General features: G+C 38.1%; 1 protein-coding gene across 1 annotated transcript in view; it reads right to left on the reverse strand.

Moving 5' to 3' along the window:
* The window catches only part of ATG14 (autophagy related 14), a 39,434-nt gene that overhangs the window by 20,244 nt on the left and 2,102 nt on the right, over nucleotides 1-17,088 (reverse strand). The window contains exons 2-4 of the mRNA XM_019451727.2: nucleotides 5,774-5,836; nucleotides 4,391-4,433; nucleotides 1,920-2,001 (exon numbers count right to left, since the gene is read on the reverse strand). Of these exons, the coding sequence (XP_019307272.2) occupies nucleotides 1,920-2,001; nucleotides 4,391-4,433; nucleotides 5,774-5,836 (188 nt within the window). The remainder of the gene's footprint in view (nucleotides 1-1,919; nucleotides 2,002-4,390; nucleotides 4,434-5,773; nucleotides 5,837-17,088) is intronic.

Below are 17,088 nucleotides of genomic sequence, written 5' to 3' on the forward strand. Positions count from 1 at the left end.
TCCCAACCCTGGTAGGTCAGCAGTACCACCCAGAGCAGGGCTACTCAAGAGTGCGGCCTATGGATCTGGGCCCATCAGTAAACTACCAGCCAGACAAGAGAAGTACAGAAATACAGAGTAAGTTTAGCCTACAGATACTGCCTATCTCACGTGGCAATATGCCAGTGCCATGATATCCAAGTGTCCAATCATGCTTCCAGTATTTTATTGTTTTATAAAAGTACTGGTGTCAGTTTATGACAGATTAGACACCACAGAGGAAAAAACTGGTCTTTTACTCCAGACAGTTTGTGAACCACTGACGCAGTCCCCATGCGTGAGATTTCAATTTCTCACGCCCAGGGTGGGCCCTAGGGCTCTCTCTTGACCTCACAAGGGTGGCTTCCTCACAAGCCTCACTCCGATGGCTTGCTAGGGAGAGAACCCACTGTTACAGGGCCCACTGCTTTTATTTAATGTTTTCCTTTTTAAAGCCCTTACTCCGACACGTGATGGAAAAATGTGACAGGCACACGTGGAAAAGTAAGACATGATCACAGTTAAAAGCGAAGACAATCTAACCAGAAAGCTTTGTTGCCTGTCAGCCCATGTTGAAGTTCTGAGTGTGATGTGCCACAGGGCTGAAAAGAATGGTAACTGGTATTCCTCTCCTCCCTCTTCACCCTCTCCTTCAACAGAATCCACACCAACCTCCTCATAATCCTTCTCGAGGGCCTCAGAAAACTCTCCTTCCTCCATGCCCTCACCCCTATACCAGTGAACAAAGGCACGCTGCGCCTACGCCAGGCCAAACTCGTGGTCCAGGTGAGCCCAGGCCTCCTGTTGCTCAGCGTACGCACAGCTTGCTGTACTGTGGCCACGTCTCCAGCAGGTACCACAGTAGGAGGCAGGCCCACTGCGTTTAGTACCAAATCTCTGTGGCGATTTTGTTTTGGGGAGTTAGGAATCTGTTAAAATCAGCTGATCAAAGTCAAACTCGCTCATTAGGGAAACGCACAAACTCAGTAACTCCAGCAATTTCAGGGGGCTCACAGATGCCTGGTGGCAAACCCCTGGTGTGAGCATCACGGAAGGGTGTGGAAAGAGGATGAACCAATGTTAAGTCACGAGTCTCTACACTGCTCCTGAACCAGAGCCTCTGGAGATGCATATGGAGCTCAGTGGGTCACCAGCTGTCCACATGTTCAACACCTCTTCACCAGGCTGCCTGCCATTCTAGCCTAGTAACCCTGTGAAACGCCACAGGAGCACCTTAGTAGGACATTTTCAAAGGAAGCTTTTACTCTGTTACATACCACTATAAAATACTTGCTTCTGAACGCAACGAGCAGACAAGAAAGGGATTCATGAGGTATGATGGTGACTCACTCTGAACTTTAAACACTGATTTTCAAAAATACATGTAATGTTTCTAAGGATACAAGATTTCTAAGAGGGCTCTCCTAAATTTTGACAACCATCTATGATAAAGTATGATATATGCAAATATAATGTAAGATTAATACAGATTAAAATGTGTATGAGACTCACTGATGGAGAAAAAGCCAATATTCTGTGCTTCTGGAATGAACTAATAATTATAACTGAGTACCAAGCTTCCTGTTAGCAAAGGCAAATGTAAAATACATATTCCTTAATTTTTTTAACTGAGAGAAGTAGTGTATTCAAAGTAGTTTTATACATACATATACATGTGTATATATATAACATCTCTTTGAAAAAATATATAAATATATTTATTTATTTAAAATCCTTACAGAAATGTTTTACAAGAGGAGGAAGGCAAGCAGGAAACCTTTCCAGGTTGCTATTGCCATCCCCCCTCTTCCTCTCTTTCTCTCTCTCTCTAGCTTATTAATCCAACAAAATTCCACACTGGCGCTTTATTAGGTCTAGAAGAAGAGGGGCAAATTACTTACTTATCTTCATTTCTTCATTTCCTTTACATATTGTTTGTTTTAGCTGTTCAATCCTCATCTTGCAGGACATTATTTTCCATCTCTTAAAAAAATATATATACAATAAATATCACAAATGTTGGTCTCTTATGATGAATATGATTATCTACCCAGGATCATTATTATTTTGAAGCATATCTTAGAAAACACAATGAAGAAAAGACCAATATAATTATACTTATTATAACTTTTGTAACTAACAATGGTGGATTACAAAACAGAAAAAAATGTCATTCTGTAGGAAATTAAGACAAAGAAATTCACATAGTTTTTTTTAATTTAAATCCAAGTTAGTTAACATATAGTGTAATAATGATTTCAGGAATAGAATTTAGTGATTCATCACTTACATATGACACCCAGTGCTCATCCCAACTGCCCTCCTTAATGCTCATCGCCCATTTAGTAGTCCATGCCCCCCCCCCCAAGACCCCACCAGCAACCCTCAGTTTGTTCTCTGTATTTAAGAGTCTCTTACGGTTTGCCTCCCTCTCTCACATAGTTCTTTTATGTGTTAATGAGGACAGAGAAAAATGGTGAAGGATATTCTCAGGATATTCTCTTAACCTGCTCAGTCCAATATATAGCTAGTGATCCCATGTGGCTATTTAAAAGTAATTTGGAATTACATAAAATAAAATTCAGTTCCTACTCAACACCACCCACATGTCAAATGTTCAACACCACGTGTGGCTACCATATTGGTGAGTATAGATACAGACAGACCACAGAAGATTCCACTACTATACTGCTTGCAACTCTTTATGCTATTCCCTGAGGAGACCATTAACATCACTGTATTATCTCACTAATACAATAAGCAACTATTACTTGCAAAATAATAAAAAACTCAATAAAAACAGAAGTTTTTTTCCCCTAAGGTAAATAAAAGATCCGTAAAAATGCAACCTGGCAGTCAGTTAAAAAAAATATGATTATCTGTTCTGTAAACGTGGATAATTCAAAGCTTAAAACAGCATTCAAATGTTTATGGTGTTTAACACTGGTCTTAATCCTGATGGTATAAGACGTAGAGCAGACTGCAGAGATAGTCCAGCTGGCGAAGTGCTAACCTCTCTGCTGGACAGACATTTGAAAACAGATTCATGGGGACTGATGGATGGATTGAGAGATGAAATAGCAATGAGATGTCTTCACTTTTATAGGGTATTAGTCTTTAAGAACCAGTACTGAAGTTTTTGATAGAAAACTAGAAAACAGTACAGGGAATTTAGAAACATGGAAATGGAAGGATTCTTTATAAATAGCCTTTAACGATCTTTTTCTATATGACGTACTTTGTTTCTATAACAGAGCATAAGAATTCACTTATATCACATATATTCTTCAAGTATTATTGAAAAATTATGAGTGGTGCTTATTGTGAAAAAAAGTAAACATCACAGAAGAGAAAAAATAAAATGATCGTTAGCTTGACTCCTTCCCATTCTTCAAGGGTAATCTCAAAGTTTAATACGTATCTTTTCAGATTTTTTTTACAGTATATTTGTATTTAAAACACATACACAGATGGAATCATACTTTACTCTAGCCTTTTTGTTTGCTCTTTCATTAAAGAATTTATCCTGGACATCATTCCGTATCAACACATATGGATTGATCACATTCTTTTTTAACAACTACACGGTATCCATTATTTATCTTATCCTGTCTGGTGAGCATTTAAGTTATTTATGGATTACTACCCATGCAGTAGTCAATCAGCTTCTCTATCCATTAATCCCTGTATTCACGCATTTGTTTTAGGAGGAAGATTGCTAAATACCACATGTGTAATAAAAAACAAAAAACAAAAACAAAACCCAAACCACCAACTTATCCTCCAAACAAATATGTCAATGTATATATTCTCACCAACACTGAATAAAAGTGTTATTAATCAAACTCCCTATTTTCATACGTTGTACTCATTTTGTCCCGGTTTATGTTCATTTTGCTCAGGGTCTCCAACACACAGAACTTTTAAACTTTTATGTAGTCTGTCAAAGTGTTTTCCTTTATGGCTTATAAAGGCCTGCTTATCTGTAGAGTACATAAATACTCTCCCATATTTTCTTTTAATATTTTTAGGAGTTTACTTTTTACATTTAATCAGCAATCCATGTAGGGAGTGTATATTTACTGAGTAAGTTTTTTTTCAAAAAGGACAGTTTATGGTTCTTGTATTCCTATGTCAATACCAGACTTGATACTTATCCTTTATAATGGCTCTAAAATTAACTGCCAATATTCGGTGTTTGGTATCTAGATAAAATATGTGAGGGCCCACACTACAAATATATTCAAATAGAAGACTGCCAAAAAATGATCAAAATACATTTAAATTCAAAATGAATTTTTAAGCACTACCAACTTAAAAGCATGTAACCTCACATAGAAAGAGTATTCTTTAAATACTTCTTACAGCTTACCAACTGATCTGTTATCCATTTTCCTTCCATAGCTTTTAACACCCTGTACAGAGAAAAGACAATAATAAATTTTGTAAAGTTCTAAAATGTAAAATCGATGTGTTTTTAAAGTAACTTCTTCAAAATGGCTGGAAATACCAAAGCGGAACTTGGGCATTTAAAAATGTTTTCCAAATTCCCCATTCTCTAATTTTTTTCGTCACCTCCTTCTTTCTGTGCTTTAAAAAAAAAATTTTTTTTTAAGTTTATTTTGAGAGAGACAGAGAGAGTACAACTGGGGGAGGGGCAGAGAAAGAGGGAGAATCTCAAGCAGGCTCCAAGCTGTTAGCGCAGAGCCCATGTGGGGCTTGAACTCATGAAACTGTAAGATCATGACTGGAGCTGAAATCAAGAGTTCGGACGCTTAACTGACTGAGCCACCCATGTGCCTCACTTTTTACACTTTTAATACTGCCCAGAACGTTTCTGTAAACATTCATAGTAAATTTCCATAACAACCAGAGACTCTGTCCTCAGTCATAATCAATCATTTCCATCAGTCATAATTATTAATAACAGTTGCAAGAGTATTCATGATATAAAATGTGGATGTTCAGTTTCTAAAGAAACGGCACAACCTGACATCTGTACAAATCTGTTCTGTGGGGTGAAAGGTTCTATGGAAGAAACAGAAGTTCCTGTGATTAAGTTAGAGAAATGACTTAAATAAATCTAAGCAGGTTTCTGTCAGGTGGGGAGTCTCAGAAGATTTTATCTGCTTACAAATGTGTTCATCAGACCTGGGGTGCATCTGGAGGAAAGCGACTGGGTCAGTTTGGGACAGAAGATTCTACAAGACGATTCTCAAATCCAGAGAGTAGGAGATTCATCAGGGGTGCATGTTAATAACTCAGATTCCAGCGCCTTCCCCCACTCCACACCCAGTAAGTCAGAGTATCTGAGGATAGGATTCCAAGAATCTGCATTTTTAAGGTAGGAACATTAGCTAATGCATGTAGATGATATGCAGACCACAATTTGCAAAAACGCTGATCCTGAAGAAGAAAGATAAATGGAAGGGGTGATGCCCTATAGGACACTTATTTGCCTACTGTTCTGGACCCATTTGCCCCACATCAATTATTAGGGCCAGGGATTTGATTCATCCGTCTAGTCACTGAGTGCCTACTGTGTACCAGGCACTGGGTCTGATCCCAATATTTTCTAGGAACTTGATAATCTCTCCTATTTTGCTTCTTCCATTTGCACTGCTCTTCCATACTTTGAAATTGTATCCTTACTTCAGCAAGTTAGCAATCCATATATCTGCATACCACAGCACTGAATTAAACCACAGGGTGACAAGAGAACCTCCACACATGGAAAAACAAAAGGGAAACTCACTCTTTTTGAAATTCTTCTTGCTTGCTCTTAAGTTGGTTTAACCTTTCTTTCTTGTCTATAAACCTGTAAGAAAAAAATGTATTGTCTTATTTAAATGTTCATTCTTTAAATTTTTATTTTATTTTTATTTTTTATTTTAGAGACAGAGAGCTCACACACAGGGGAGGGAGGAGAGAGAGAGACGGAGAGAGAGAGACGGAGAGAGAGAGACGGAGAGAGAGAGACGGAGAGAGAGAGACGGAGAGACAGAAAGGGAGGGAGGGAGGGAGAGAGAGAGAGAGAGAGAGAGAGAGAGAGAGAGAGAGAGAGAATCCAGAGTAGCCAGAGTAGGCTCCAAGCTCAGTGCAGAGATGGACACAGGGCTCGGTCTCATGACCCTGGGGATCATGACCTGAGCTGAAATCAAGAGTTGGATATTCAACCAAGTGAGCCACCAAGGCACCCCTTAAATATTCATTCTTTTCAGTTCAGTGAGATTTTGCAAACCCCTGAGAGCCAATCATTTCTGCAGAGTCATTTGGAGATGTCACAGTCCTGAAAGTAAGTACACATCTTCTCAGTCGGGTGCACACACAGCTGCTTATGCCATTTGCTCATTTCCAAACTAAGTTCAAATTCTCAGCTTTAAAATTCTTTCATGGGAAGGGCACCTGAGTGGCTCAGTCAGTTAAGCATCCAACTTGGGCTCAGGTCATGATTTCGAGGTTCTTGAGTTCGAGCCCCATATTGGGCTTGGGATTCTCTCTCTCTCTGCCCCTCTCCCACTTGTGCATGCAAAATAAGTAAGTCAACCTTAAAAATAAAGATAAATAGGGGTGTCTGGGTGGCTCAGTTGGTTAAGCGTCTGACTTTGGCTCAGGTCATGATCTCATGGTTGGTGGGTTCGAGCCCTGCATCGGGCTCTGTGCTGACAGCTTCAGATTCTATGTCTCCCTCTGCTCCTCGCCCACTTGTGCTCTGTCTCTCAAAAGATAAATGTTAAAAAAAAATTTTTTTTAATAAAGATAAATAAAATTCTTTCATGGGTTTAGGGGTGCCTGGCTGGCTCAGTCAGCAAAATTCTTTCACGGGTTTATAAAATATGTCTAGAAGCCCCACCCCAAAGGTTAAATTATCTTCTAAAACAGGCACATCAGAGCACTACAGTGAATGTGAATTCAAGGAAACTAAGGCTTCTAATATAAACATGATTTTAATTATTTAGCTTAATTCAATCCTGCTCTCACCTATAAATTGGTTCCTTATAATTTTTAAAGTATAACATTTTTTCCTTACTAATTTTATTGCCAGTCATTATGGGCTAACAAGTTACTTAGAACAAGTTATCAAAAGGAAGGGATATCACACGCAGTTCATTTTCTCTGTCAGTCTTCCACCCTTATCCTTATCATTTTCTTCCTGCTCCCTTATTTGGAGTTTAGTTTGCTCCCCCTCTTTTTTCTTTTCTTTTCTTTGCAGTTTAAGGTAGAAACTTAGATCAATTTACATCAATTTTAAGCCTCTCTTTTTAATATGACCATATAAAGTCATATTTAGTTAAACCCCCAAAGTTAAAGTATTTTTTAAAGTTTTTAAATTTACTTATTTTGAGAGGGGGAGGGAGGGAGAGGAAGAGAGGGAGAGGGGGAGGAGGAGGGGGAGGGGGAGAAAATGAATCCCAAGCAGGCTCTGCACTGTCAGCACGGAGCCCAGTGTGGGTCTCGAACTCATGAACCATGATATCATGCATGACCTGAGCTGAAACCAAGAGTTGGATGCTTAACCAACTGAATCACCCAGGCACCCTAACCCCCAAATTATTGATAGGGTATATTTTCATCATCATCTAGTTTGGAATTGCTAATTTTCCATAAATTCCCTCCTTGACCTGTAAGTTATTTAGAAGTATATTGCTTAATTTCCAGATATGTGAGCTTTTCTAGGTAACTTATTCTTGTTTTCTGTTATTTTGATGTGGTCACAGAATATACTCTATAAGATTTCAATCTTTTGATTTGAGAGGGTCTTATGGCCTTGTATCTGGTATGCCCTGGTGAAAAGTTCCCTGTGCACCAGAAAGAATATGTATCTATAGCTGTTGGATACAGTGTTCTATAAAGGTCAACCAGCTGAAGGTGACTAACAGTGTCATTCAGATCTTCTAGATCTGTGCTATTCACTAAGGTAGTCACCAGTCACATGTGCTACAGAATACCTAAAATGTGCCTTGCTGCATTATAAGGATCTGGGTTAAAAAAAAAAAAAAATCATAGGACTAACATCACACAACCGATTTTTAAACAAGTTGACAGTGGCTATTTTCAAAGAAAAAAAAAAAACAATGATAATGCTATATGCTATAGTAAGTAACATAGTATGGAGTCCAAGATTAGGCTTTTGGCTGTCTCCCAAATTCCTAGCCTAAGTGAAAACAACAGAATAGTAACAGCCCCAGAAATCTCTTTCCTTAAAATCATCCAGGTTAAAAGGAGTCTGAAATATCATTTCTACTTCAAAATGGAAGGGATTGATACACAATGGATAAAGACAATGTGGTAAATATACGTGATGAAGTATTATTCCCCTGTAAAAAAAGAGTAAGACCTTGCCTTTGGGGACAACATGGATAGACCTAGAGGGAATTATGCTAAGTGAAATAAGTCAGACACAGAAAGACAAATGCCGTATGATTTCACTTATATGGAGAATCTAGAAAACAAAACAGACAAGAAAATACTTAAATACTGATTACTAACTGGTGGTTGCCAGAAGGGAGGTGGGTCGGGGTGGAGGGGCAAAATAAAGGGGATTAAGAGGGACAAACTTCCCATTATGAAATAAATAAGTCATGGAGATGAAAAGTACATAGTCAATAATGTAATAACATTGTATGGTGTGACAGATGGTGACTACACTTACAGCGATGAGCATTGAGTAATAAATAGAAGTGTCAAATCAGTATGTTGTACACCTGAGACTAATATAACATTGCATGTTAATTATACTTCAATTTTAAAAAGAGAAAAAAGTAGAAGGGATAAAAAATTCTAATTATGACCCTACCATTTAATAGTCACTGAAAATGTAAAATATATGTTAAGAAAGCAAATCAAGTAATTTTATACATTTGTTCGACTAAATTAAAATCAAAAAAATTCAGTTCTTCAGTTGTACTAACCATATTTCAATAGCCACATACAGCTGCTGGCTAGCCTACTTGACGGGAAAGATACAAAACATCATCACAGAAAGTTGCACCAACAGCACTGCAATGGCGAGTAAGGTAGTAGTTACTACTAGACTTGAAACAGTACTAGAACACTCCAAAACCAGTATGGAATCTAGACAAACCCACAGATTGACCAGTTAATTTATCAGGCATTTAGTCTGTGTCTGCAACTTACAGCAAAGCATCTTCCAGAATATTAAGAAATCTAATTACATAGATTACTGTGTATTCTTGGACACATTATTGACATATGCTTCCATTTCCATGTATCAAAAATGAGAAACTAATGGTATTTACTTCTACCTCACTGAGGCTACGTGGTGATTCATGTCCTAATAACCTGAAGATGACAAATTTACAAGACTCATCAGACCAGGCAAACAAATGACTGACATGGAGGATGAAATCTTGCTTTTAGAGACTATAAAAGTTCTTCTTTCAGATCTGTTGTAAAAATGCCACTTGGCACTAAAACAAATTGGGAAGACAAACAACCGTGCCCAGCCTTATACTGAGCTGGTTCTCTTGGGCTTTGTTAAAAACAAACTTAAAATGTAAATATGCAGTTGCCAGCAGGAATAATAAACAAAAGATAACAATTCCTACTGTATCAAACACTTCTGAGTCATGTTATTCTTCAGGAAGGAAATTAAAAATAGGTGGTGTTAACAAAGCTAAACAGTGGAGTGGATGAGATCAAGGAATGTGGCCAGGTCAGCATTTCAACTGCTCATCTGCACACTCATCCGTTCTCTGCATTCTACATCACACCACTGATGGAAAGATAAAAAAAAAATCCACTCCACAATTTTGTGCTCTCTCAATCTGGTTTCCAAGAGGTAGAAAGATTCATACAATCATCACACTCAACTAGATTTAAGGATACATGTTTTACCAAAGAAGGGGGGAAGAAGGAAATGTTTTATGTACTGCCTTTCAAGGAGGGCTGATCACGTAAAATATCTGGTCTTTTTCCAGGTCAGAACATACACACTAATTTCAATCTTTAACAAACACACAGAATCTCACTGAATGGACATCCTATAGTTTATTTATATGAACTCCTACTGATGAACATGGGCATCATTTCTGAATTTTCACTCTTTATCAGTAATGTTATAAGTGAATATCCTAGTGCACAAATCTTTAAAAGCTTTTATTTCTCAGAAATTCCTATAAATAAAATAAACTGCTGGGTCAAATACTTACATGCTAAATTCTGGCAGTTGGCTTTAAATTTCCTCGCCATCATTTCATATAATTTACAACCCCACCAACAGGGAGTAACAGAACCTGTTTTATCTCACTCTCTCCAAAGACTGCACATTTCTTTTTAGTCTTTACTAAATTAATCGGCCTCCTACCCCTTCCCCCAAAGATAGTTCATAATTCATTTATTTGTCTTTCTTTATTTCACTATTAGAAATGTTGGAATGTCTTTTCCTTATTGACTACTTACTTCTCTTTTATTGTTCCCCTATGTCTTTTGTTCATTTTTCTAATAGCTTTTTTAAGGGTTATTAGGGAAATTAGCCATTTTTCTTTCCAACATCATGACATTATTTTTTCTCAATATGCTTTCTGCCTACTTATGTTTCTGCTTTAGAGAACTTTCCAAACTTTTACACAGATACATTTAGCAATTATTTTGATGTCGAATGACTCTAGTTTTGTGTTGTTTTCTGAAAGGAGTCTGCCAGTGAACCTGTACCAAGCACCAGGGCTTTTACAACACTATTTGTTATATTTTCTCTCCCAATTTAAAAATACCTTGTATATTATTTACCAAATTCCTCCAAAACTTGAGTTGTTTTTTTCCCTAAAAAAGCACTTCCTTAAATGGACTTTGTCTCCTAAATTCTTCCATACTTTTGCAACTATGATCTTTTTCCCCCATTAACAAAGTACTCCCTTAAACTGACTTTCAAACAGTCCCCCTGCAACAGAGAGTGATGAGAATTAGGAGCCCGTGGTCACACAGCACCCGGGTGGTACCAGAGTTGGCACATGGCCCAGTTTGGGGCATTACGCCTGTCTGGGCTAACCTGGGGATGGGTTAGAGCCGGCCCTGCAAAGGGAAGGAAGGCATTAAAAGCAAAGGAAATGTTGCTGTTTCACAAGGCAAAGAGCTACTTTATCCGCACCAACGCATCTCAACACAGCAGGTAGGATAACAGGGTTAGGAGTGTGCTGCTGCTGAGGCATCAGTCAAGAGAGTGAGCCCCGTCACTCCACGCTGTTCCAGGGCCACAGACCATCATGGGCGACTGAGTGGATCTATTCACAGGCTAGACTATTCACACAAACCTGCGTCATACCACGAGAAAACAGCACGAGGGCGTGTACTCTATCAGGGATCCATATTATTAATTCTGTTAATTCTAGGTGATAACATCCTCATAACACCCATAACTTAGAGTACTTACTATGTCCTAAGCATATCCTTTCCTAAAATAACTCTAATCCCTCCATCTGCCTGCCCAGTGCTTACCCTCATCCTAGAGATCTTTGTGCCTAAGAATATGGCAACAGAAAAGTCTGAGAAATACTAATGAATTTTGAGAAAGGCAAATAATAATAACCTTTCAAATATGGAGTTGAGAGACTTAAAAAATATTAAACCCTTTGAACCAGCTATTGCAGTTCAAAGAAATAGATTAGAGATGAGATGAATATTTATGTTTGAAGGCACCAATCACAAAATCAGTCACAACAGCAAAAATTGAACACAATGTTAATGTTCAATAGGAGAATGATTTATTAAATGATACTATACTGCCATGCAGGACATTGTAACATTTTTGAGGACAAGACATGAGCATGTGTTTTAGGAGATGTTGGGGGGGGGGGGGGGTGGAGGCACAACACACTATGTACACATGGTATGATTCCAAATGAAAAAATGTATTAAGCACGCACGTGTGTGCACGCACGCGCGCGCGCACACACACACACACGGCTGGAAGGAGATACAACAAATTATTAACAGAGATGTGGGAATACAGATAAAGTGTTTCTTTCTTTAGGTATTTCTGTACTTTATAAGTTTTCTACAATAATCACATGTACGTCTGTAATCAGAAAAAAAAGATGCTAATCAAAATTTCTCATGCTCCTTAGAGGATCACATACACCATAAAAATATATACATAAACCCCTAAAAGTACCTAAATTCTTAGGTCTCCTGAGACAGATTATAGTCCTTGGGTTCCTTAAATCTAAAAGGGGAAATGAGCATGAATAGCTTTTAGGTCACTGGTGGGGAAGACTCCCCATCTCTGATTTGGACATTAGGTTTGTTACAAGAATTAATAATTTCTGGCTCTAGAAATAAGGCAGTGAGGCTTCCCAGGCAAAAGTGAGAGAGTACAGCCTGTGCCTGGGAAAGAGAACACAGCAATCTCCCTTATACAAGTAGAGATGGTTGAAGAACTAAATACTTCTTCAATTAAAATACTAACCAGTAAGAATTACTAGTCACCAAATTTTTTTCCTTAAATTCTTTAGGCATACAAGGGTACGATGTTTACTGACAAATGTAATATGAAAAAAACAAAACAAAACAAAACAAGATGTGGTCCAGATCAGGATGGTTCTTTTGTTAGAATATGAGAAAATACAGTAAAAATATACTCCGCTAGTGGGAATGAAGGCTAAGTCATTAAAAGAAAATAGAAACGAAACCACTGTTTAGTTTCCTCACTTGTAAAATGGGAATAAAGCTTACCCTACTTGGTTGCAAGGATTAAATAAGATAAATGCGAACATAAGGTAGAACTTATTAGCGTGTAATACATGTTAGTTTCCCTTTTCTTCACTGCAATGAGTGATTTTGTACTTAATCTTACTAATGTATTAAAATAAACTACATATATAAAAATATAGTTCAGATCTGGAAGTGAGTTTAAGAATTAGCATAGCCCAGGAGTAAGATACAAATACTCTGAATTGCCTCATGTTGAAAATAGGTTAATAACTCATGGGTCTGCGGTAGGGAACAAACAAGATTATGTGAAAGCCTTTTATAAATTCTAAAAGGCATAACGAAAGAGCAGCCATTGACACTGACAGAAAACAGAAGTTGTATTTTTCTCAGCAGACCCACAGACGTTGGCACAAATACAATTAATAAGCTGCATGGGATGGGAGTTGAGACCCTTTCTGAAGGACATAAACAGCAGTAAGGTTGATAAACTCTTATCTAAAGATGGAGTGTTTAGCCACCCGTAGAGCTTTTGTTCTGCTAAGAAGGTATACAAACGTGGGTGCAGAAATGAATTCTCAAGACAGTAGATTCTTTTTTTTTTTTAAGTTTATTTATTTATTTAGAGGGAGAGAGCGTGCATGCACGTGTGAGGGAGGAGCAGAGAGAGAGGAGAAAGAGAATCCCAAGGAGGCTCCATGCTGCCAGCGCAGAGCCCAACATGGGTTTCAATTTCACAACCATGAGATCATGACCTGAGAGAAACCAAGAGTCGGACACTTAACTGACTGAGCCACCCAGGTGCCCCCTTCAAGACAGATTTTTTTTTAATGTTTATTTATTTTTGAGAGAACACAAGTAGGGGAGGGGCAGAGAGAGGGGGACAGAGGATCCGAAGCAGGCTTTGCACTGACAAGAGAGAGCCCAATGCAGGGTTCAAACTCACAAACCGTGAGATCATGACCTGAGCTGAAGTCGGATGCTCAACCAACTGAGCCACCCAGGCGCCCCAAGACAGTACATTCTTATAGGCTACAATGATTGACAACCAAAAAGATCCTGGAGAGAGAACAGAAATATCTAAAGAATAATTTTTTTGATGTTGGGTGTGTCTTCCCCCTTGAAATTTTCAGTAACATCTAGGATTTTCTGCTCATCTTTTATCCCACCACTCTTTTTAGCACCCCTATTTGTTTCCTGGTAAAAGCACAACATATATTCTTAAAACTCATCAGTGACCATAATGCCACATCATTCCTAAAAACCTACTTATAAAAGCAATAGCCATATGCTTATAAATATCTTTTTTGATCCAAGTTAAGATAACTGGTTCCTAAACCTACAGGCAGATTTTCTGGAGTGCTATGTTGTCTGTTGTACTCAGATTATGTTTCCCGTCCCATTCCTACACCTATCATAACCTGGTAACCAATTTCTTTCCAGTCTTGAGTGGAAAGATTACTTAACTTGTCAGTTATCTATTGGGTAACAGTATTATGTTTGCTGTCAAATTATGTACACCAGAAAATTATGTTCCCATAAAAAGCCCCATAATTTAAAAATGTTCACCAGTACAAGATCCAAAGAAGATTGTGTTGAGAGTACTGCTTAATATCATTCCTCTTCATCTCTTAAAGAAGCACACAAGCTGGGTGCCACGCCTGGGTGGCTCAGTTGGTGAAGCATCCGACTCTTGATTTCGGCTCAGGTCATGATCTCACGGTTTGTGGGACTGAACTCTGTGTCAAGATCTGTGCTGACAGTATGGAGCCTGCTCGGATATTCTCTCTCTCTCTCTCTCTCTCTCTCTCTCTGTTCCTCCCTCCCTCACTCACTCTCTCAGAATAAATAAACTTAAAACAAACAAACAAAAAAAAGGAGCTCACAAGCTAAAAGGCAGATGAAAATCAGAGAAAAAAGTGGATATTGTTTTAGGAATGGGACCAAGGTCGGGGGTGAGGAAAGGATAGCATTGGTGAGGATACCAAGATTTTAAGTCTTCCCACTGAACATTAACAGAAAAAGAATCATTCAGATATTTTTCAATCAATCTACCCGCCAAACTCATTTAGTCCACAGAGTTATACAAAGACACATGTTCCCTTCTTAGGAGTCAAAGGAACTAATTGTGGTGAGGTAGATTGTTCATTAATATCTAATTTTCTTTGAACTGCACAATTAAAACCTTTACAATTAGCTAGTCTATTAACAAAAACTGAAAAAACACATTTACAAGAATTTTGATATGCATTGTAATGTTCAAGATCTACGTACGCACAGCTAATTTGGCTAATTTGCTGAAAAGAATCAGAGGTTAAACAAGTGTTTTTAAACTGTGCTGTAAGTGTCCATATTTTATTTCCAAGTGTTTTCCCACAGTTAGTGAGGGGCTTTTCATAAAGTAAAGGGGAAAAAAGTCTGAAGGCAAAGAAGACAAAAATGTTTTATAATACTGAAGACAGTGAAATATCTCACAATCAAGCTATGACCTGCACAATTGAAGGCTTGTTAGTAGTAAGTGTAAATCCTTGAGAGCAAGAGACCTTTCTCCTCTGTAACTTGCCAGGATATTTTATGGAGATAGCTGTATCCATTGAGAGCTCATTAAGAATGATTTGACTATTAGGACAGTGGTCCTGGGTCTTAAAAGATTCTTACATCATACTAGATACAGGGCACTGTTCTGGGAACAAAGGAAAACAAAACAAAACAAAACAAAACAGTCCACTTGTTAAGGACCGCACAGTTGGGAAAAGGGAGAGATGGTGGGAGAAGTGAAGCTAGCTAGGCAGACCACTGCGGCAGTCCTGTTATCACTGAGCCCTAAAATGCCGTTTTTTATTTAAAAAAAAAAAAATGCCTTTTTTATCTCTAAATTTTGAATGGTTCTGGTATTTCTGCTTAGTCAGAAAAAGAAACCCACTATTACACACTCCTCTTCTGAAAATTCACTTTAATTTTCAGATTTAGCAAGAAATTTCTACCTCCATTTTTAAAGTGGTATTACCTTTACCATTCTCTCAACAGTATGCCTACTATGTACTACCCACTGCTGCTGCACAAAGCACTGGTGATCCGACTGAACAAAACCAGAATTCATGCCTTCATGGAACTACATTCTGGATGGAGATATCTTCCTCAAATAAACAACATTTTGTATCATGCTCAGCACCATGAAAGAACTGCATATTGCAACAGAAAAGAATGGGGAGAGACGGAAGTGCAAAATTACCTTAGTAAAGGACAGGGAAGGCCTTGCTGAGGAAGTGACGTTTTTAAGTAGGGACATGAAAGACAAAGTGGCAATCAAGAGGAAAAGTGTTCAGGCACAAGGAGCAGTAAGGGAAAAGGCCCAGTGGTGGAAAAAGTTTCATGTGTTTGAGGATTTGAGAGAAGGTCCCTGACTATGGAGAAGTATGAAGGAGCACGGCAGAAGTTTCTTTCCTGAGTGCTTAATATATGCTAGACATCACACTAAGTACTTTAATGCATGCCCTTACATGATCACTACCAAACCTATGAAGTTAGGGTCCCCTCCCCCTTTTCAAAATGAAATAAACAAGCATAGGAGATATTAAGAAACTTGTTCAAAATCACACAGCAAGTGGTAGAGTGTGGATTCGATTCAATGCAGCATGAATCCAAAGCCCACACTTTAACTCAAACTTACAGCCAAAGTTAGAAGATAAACAGTAGACAAATCAAGTGGAGCTTCAAATGCCACATTAAGGAGCTGAAATTTTATTTTAAATGCAGTGGAAAGCCACTGAGAAGTTTAAACAAAACTGTGACATTATCTGATTTACATTTCTACTGTGGCTGTTGTGTGGAGGAGTTGTATGTGTAAATGAAAGGAAATCAATAAGCAGTTGGGAGAGAAATGATGGCTGTCTGGACTAGAAGTAAACCAATTCAGGATCTATTTTGGAGCAGATAAAATAGCCTTGCCAATGATTTGGATACATGGAATAAGAAAAAAGGGAAAGTCTCAACTCCTAAGCTTCTGGATTTAGTAACAAATGGATCATGATGGGTAATCATGAAATGGTTTAGGATCAGACTAAGTTTAGGAAAAAGGGATAGTCATTCAATCATTCGACAAATCTTTATTAAGCTTCTATTATGTGAAGCAGACTACAAAACTGGTAAAGTTTCATCTTCACAGAGCTTCCATCACTGGGGTGGGGGGAAGGCAGGTAGACAAATTAATATATAAACCATTAAGATACTGCTAAGTGCTAAAGAAAACAACAAAGCGGGTTAAGTGGAAAAAGAGGTTACTATTTTAATTAAATGGTTAGAGTTTCTCCAATGTATGAGCAGAGCCCTAAAGGATACAAAGGAAGCAGGCTGAAGATTTCTTGGAGAAAAGAGTTCCTGGCAGTTTGAGTAAGACTGCAATGG

Source organism: Panthera pardus, unplaced genomic scaffold (genome assembly GCF_024362965.1).
Source record: "Panthera pardus isolate Hobbes unplaced genomic scaffold, ASM2436296v1 HiC_scaffold_24, whole genome shotgun sequence".
Taxonomy (NCBI): domain Eukaryota; kingdom Metazoa; phylum Chordata; class Mammalia; order Carnivora; family Felidae; genus Panthera; species Panthera pardus.